The 5,263-nt window shown below is 37.0% G+C and overlaps 1 protein-coding gene across 1 annotated transcript; it reads left to right on the top strand.

Moving 5' to 3' along the window:
* The first annotated feature begins 214 nt into the window (after positions 1-214).
* LOC18598602 (tubulin beta-4 chain) lies at positions 215-4,530 on the top strand. Its single transcript, XM_007028179.3, has 4 exons — positions 215-351; positions 1,916-2,316; positions 2,450-2,719; positions 3,576-4,530. Exons 2-4 carry the CDS (start codon positions 1,923-1,925, stop codon positions 4,247-4,249), a joined length of 1,338 nt encoding a protein of 445 aa, XP_007028241.3. The 5' UTR covers positions 215-351; positions 1,916-1,922; the 3' UTR covers positions 4,250-4,530.
* Positions 4,531-5,263: the final 733 nt, after the last annotated feature.

Raw genomic sequence — 5,263 nt, 5'->3', positions numbered from 1 at the left:
GCGGTGATTTGAAATTGGTAAAATAGTACAAGAGTCAAATAGGTCTCAGATATTTTAATCTGGGGTGGACTCAGAGGACGATCCAGTCACTTCCCCAAAGGGTATATTTGTCGCAAAACATTTTACAAATTTTTAAAACAAACAAACTTCTGCAATCTGGACCATCCGTTATCTCCATCGAACGGCATTCAACGGCTATCACTAAAAAAAGAGGGAACAACCGCTCACCCTACGATCTCACTGCTCCCTCTTCACTTCCTATATATAACACTCTCATCCTTTCCTTTCCTCTCCTCATTATTCTCTCAAAAATTTCTGCAAAGTCTCCCAAATTCCGTAATTCCAACACAGGTAATGCTTGTTCTCTTACTTTTTGTTGAATTCAATTAAGTAGATCTGAAGTTTCTTCACAGTTTTTATGGCATTTTCGGTTTAAAGCTTTCGCTTCTCGTTCTTGTCTCTGCATTTCGTTTGTGGTGGATAGACTTGTTCTGGCATTTGCTTAGATCTGGATTTGCGCAAGCTTTTCTACTCGTTTTCACTGAAACTGTGCTCAAATTATTATCGTTTTCTATTCGAAAACTAATTTTTTTGTTCGAGTCTGCATTGCCTGTATGTATTTTGATGCCTTGGATATTACATCTTGAATCTCTTTGATATGTTCAGTTTTTACATCTTAAGATATGCATTCATTTTGTCATAACTAGGATTTTGCCCGCATGAAACAGAATCAAAACAGGAAAAGCTTATAAATTAGTGTACGAAAGTAATGAATGAACAGTATTCTGTATTTTCAGAAGATCAAACAGATAATGGAAATCAGCATTGAAAAGGAATGGACAGACCGAATGAGTAAGCAAGTTTTAACGATAAGTTAACAAAATATAATAGGTTAATATAATATAAAGATTCAAGAATCATGTAAAGTGAAGAGAAAGCTTAACTTTGTCATGCAAGGGTAATGAGAACAGTTTTGATAGAAGTGGAGAATACAGCAAAATGAACAATGAAGACACGAAGAACAGCTTAGCATAAATGAGCAAAGTCAGAAGTGAATATTCAGCATTTTGTAAATATTAAAAAGAAGTGTTAATGGAAAGGAGAAAGCTAATTTTTTTTTTTTATGCAAACAGAACTATAATGGCTTAAATGTAAGCTACTAAGAGAGAAGGTACAGTTGAATATATTGTGGTTCATATTAATTGATAAAAATGTTATTTAAACTATAAAACAGCATTAATAAGTAAGCAAAAACAGTAAAAGCTGTGAATAATTCGTAATCATCAATGATCATGTACTGTAAACAGAAGGATTTTTTTTTCTCCCTACTTGCTTGAATTTTCAACAGATCAGCATCTAGTAATCGAGTAACGGTAGCATTTTTAATGAGCTGCTGATAACCAATGGCTCCTGAAGTAATTGTTAATGGAAGTTAAGTTCATAAATAAAACTGCATTCGGGAAAAAATGTAGTGAATCTTTTGATGTTATCATTTAAAGTTGCAACATGTGTATTATGTACTAAGTTTTGTATTCGTTAACAATCATAATTGAAGTGTCATTTGTTACTAAGAATAATAGCATGAAAATAAATTGGGATAAGGAGAAATGAACTATTGAAAATCACATATCAATACAAAAAGTCTGATAAAAGTTTATCCATCATGCTGGGAAGGGTGAAGTAATCAACTGCATAAAGAACAATATAATATCAGGTAACAACAATGATAAATCACAGTTACAGCAAACAGGGTAAATGACATGAACAGAATTTGTAAAATAAACTTTAAATATGCAATTGCTGTCATGACAGGTACTTGTTTCAAAATATATACTGTTATATATTGTTATAGATTTATCAAAATATTTCGTCTTATGATTTGGAATTTAATTTCAATTCAATTATTGTAAATTAGGGGAAAAATGAGAGAGATCCTTCATGTTCAAGGTGGACAATGTGGGAACCAGATTGGTTCCAAGTTTTGGGAGGTTGTTTGCGATGAGCACGGCATAGATCCAACTGGAAGGTACATTGGTTCCTCAGATCTGCAGTTGGAGCGTGTCAATGTATACTATAATGAGGCTTCCTGTGGCCGCTTTGTTCCGCGTGCTGTGCTCATGGACTTGGAGCCTGGTACCATGGACAGTGTCCGAACTGGTCCTTATGGCCAGATTTTCAGGCCGGATAACTTTGTTTTTGGACAATCTGGTGCTGGAAACAACTGGGCTAAGGGCCATTACACTGAGGGAGCTGAGCTTATTGATGCAGTTCTTGATGTTGTGAGAAAGGAGGCTGAGAACTGTGACTGTCTGCAAGGTAAGGAAGTTGTTTCTTTTAGGTTCTGACTGGTAGAAGCTGATATCTTTTTAATTGTAGTTGCCAAACATGTTTCTTGGAGTTATTTGTTGCTATCTTTATTGGTGGAAGCTTATCTAATCTGCCATTTCAGGTTTCCAGGTGTGCCACTCATTGGGTGGAGGAACTGGGTCTGGCATGGGAACCTTACTGATCTCAAAGATTAGAGAGGAGTACCCTGACAGGATGATGCTCACATTCTCCGTGTTCCCCTCACCAAAGGTTTCAGATACAGTTGTGGAGCCATACAATGCTACCCTTTCTGTTCATCAGCTTGTTGAGAATGCTGATGAGTGCATGGTTCTTGATAATGAGGCTTTGTACGATATCTGCTTCAGGACTCTTAAATTGACCACTCCTAGCTGTAAGTACATATGAGACTACAAAAATATGTTTTCTGTGTTTTCAGTTGCTGTTTGGTGTGATGTTTTTTACATGCCAATTCTTGACTAGCGGTGGCTAGATCATAATGTTCATTGCCCCCATGCTGAAGAGCTTGGTGCCTTGAAATTTTGGGGTTGAATTGGGCCAACAACTATTATAGATGAGGAGTGCTATAATGAATAATGGATGGGTAGCTGTAAAATGGAAAAGTAATTTTATCATGCAATTTTTTTTTTTTCATGTTTTATACTAACTGCTCGTAACGACCGTTGGTCTTATTTATATCTTTGTTGCTGAAGTATCTTTTGACTTTAGGTTTTATTTTTTACGTGCACACACACACACACACACACACACACACACACACACACACGCACAGTTGGCTTAGCGTTTCAAATAAAATCTGAGTAATATTTTAGGGCCCCAAAAGTGTGTGGGCCGTAAATGTAATTTCAAGTCGCAATCCAATGATTTATTTGGAGATTTTAATTGAGATACAGTGTGTTCAAATAGGGGTGGAGCTAGTTATCCTTTTTGTGTAGCTAAAGACCTAATGAAATTCAAGTATCCTTTCCAAAAAACAGCACAAACACACTCATGCATGCTTGCACTCATGTTCCCACATTAAGTTCTGCTAAAAGAATACAGTAGCTAAAAGTTAATCTTTTTTTTCGCTATATCAATAACTTTCTTGAAGGGGTTACAGATTCCTTGAACACAAACTTTTCTTATTTTTTTTTGCGACATATGGAGGGAAATAGTTGAATGTTTTGATCAGCTTTGCTATTTTGCTAGTGCTCTAATCATGTACTTATTTGTATTAACACATGTTGCAGTTGGTGATTTGAACCACTTGATCTCGGCAACCATGAGTGGAGTCACTTGCTGTCTCAGGTTCCCTGGTCAACTCAACTCTGACCTCCGAAAGCTTGCAGTGAACCTCATTCCCTTCCCTCGTCTTCACTTTTTTATGGTTGGGTTTGCTCCTCTGACCTCCCGCGGATCCCAGCAGTATCGTGCTCTGACTGTCCCTGAGTTGACCCAACAAATGTGGGATGCAAAGAACATGATGTGTGCTGCTGACCCAAGGCACGGCCGCTACCTCACTGCATCGGCCATGTTCAGAGGCAAGATGAGCACCAAGGAAGTGGATGAGCAAATGATCAATGTGCAAAACAAGAATTCTTCCTACTTTGTGGAGTGGATCCCAAACAATGTGAAATCCAGTGTGTGTGACATTCCACCTAGAGGGCTCTCCATGGCATCAACCTTTATTGGAAACTCGACCTCTATTCAGGAAATGTTCAGGAGAGTTAGTGAACAATTCACTGCTATGTTCAGGAGGAAGGCTTTCTTGCATTGGTATACTGGTGAAGGTATGGATGAGATGGAGTTCACAGAGGCGGAGAGCAACATGAATGACCTTGTGTCCGAGTATCAACAATACCAGGATGCCACTGCTGATGAGGAAGGTGAGTATGAGGAGGAGGAGGAGGAGGAGGAGGAGTAGAGGTGCACATGTGAGGAGGCAAAATCTATAAAAAGCGTTTGGTAATAATGTACGACTATGGTATAAGATTCAAGCTTGTGTTTGCTTTGTATGTAATTAAGAGTCTTTCCCTTTCCGGAGTTTGTGTTTGTTATGGGTGAAAAGAAAATGTTTCTCCCTGAAAATCAGTATGATGGATAGGATGAGTGGGAAGTTGGTTATATGTTTGAAAATAGTGATGTGGTACCTCTATGTATTCTGGACATGTTTCCTTTTTGGTTTTTATGTATGATTGTTAGTCATGTAATATTCTATCAAATTTCTCAATTTGTGGTGGCTCTACCCAGAAGGTAAGGTCGGGTTCTCCATGCATGAGATGGCCCTGCGGATTAGACTTTTTAACTGATTACATCGGGCTCAAGCTTCAACATAATTAAATCGCATGGGTTGTACAGCCTTATGAATCTGTTGTCTTGTGTAGTTTTTGAATTGTCTTCCGAGTTCATGCTAGAGCATTTGCTTTTGAAGCATTTTTGGGCACTGTTGCCTGTTGGGATTAGCAAATCTAACTCCCTACATAAGAAATTTTACTTCTTAAAATTTGCATAAATCGAAGCGTATTGCACTTTCAAAAACCATTCAGAGTACTCTTTTTTTCTTCTTCAATACAGAGGTCTATTGGGTTTTGGACTATATTATGCAATGACAGGGAACACTCTTCCATAGATTTTTCTATGCTTGGTAATTATATTGGGGTATTGGATAATGCAATGATATATTTTAAATTTTTCAAGTTTATATTTGATGGATTGTCGTATAATGATTCTATACATTCTCGGTAAATGAGAGATAGTATTTAAGTTTTAAAAATCCTTAAATGTAAATAATAAATATAAATATTTTGTATTTTTTTTTATCTTTTTTCTGTTCTTGTTTTGGGTTTTAATCTCTTGTAGGTGGGGTTGCGATTTTATTTGTGGCTAGACAGCTCTAGACGAAGCTGTTATTTATATTATATTTAAGGTCTAATCTAGT

Source organism: Theobroma cacao, chromosome 5, assembly GCF_053813885.1.
Source record: "Theobroma cacao isolate CCN51 chromosome 5, ASM5381388v1, whole genome shotgun sequence".
NCBI lineage: Eukaryota > Viridiplantae > Streptophyta > Magnoliopsida > Malvales > Malvaceae > Theobroma > Theobroma cacao.
The sequence above is the reverse complement of the archived record's forward strand: the minus strand, read 5'-3'. Positions and strand labels throughout refer to the sequence as shown.

Excerpts from the sequence above, each read along its gene's own strand:
- LOC18598602 (XM_007028179.3), top strand. The coding sequence starts at position 1,923 with ATGAGAGAGATCCTTCATGTTCAAGGTGGACAATGTGGGAACCAGATT. Across the intron at positions 2,317-2,449 it reads GAACTGTGACTGTCTGCAAG|GTTTCCAGGTGTGCCACTCA; the intron begins GTAAGGAAGTTG and ends CTGCCATTTCAG. Across the intron at positions 2,720-3,575 it reads TAAATTGACCACTCCTAGCT|TTGGTGATTTGAACCACTTG; the intron begins GTAAGTACATAT and ends CACATGTTGCAG.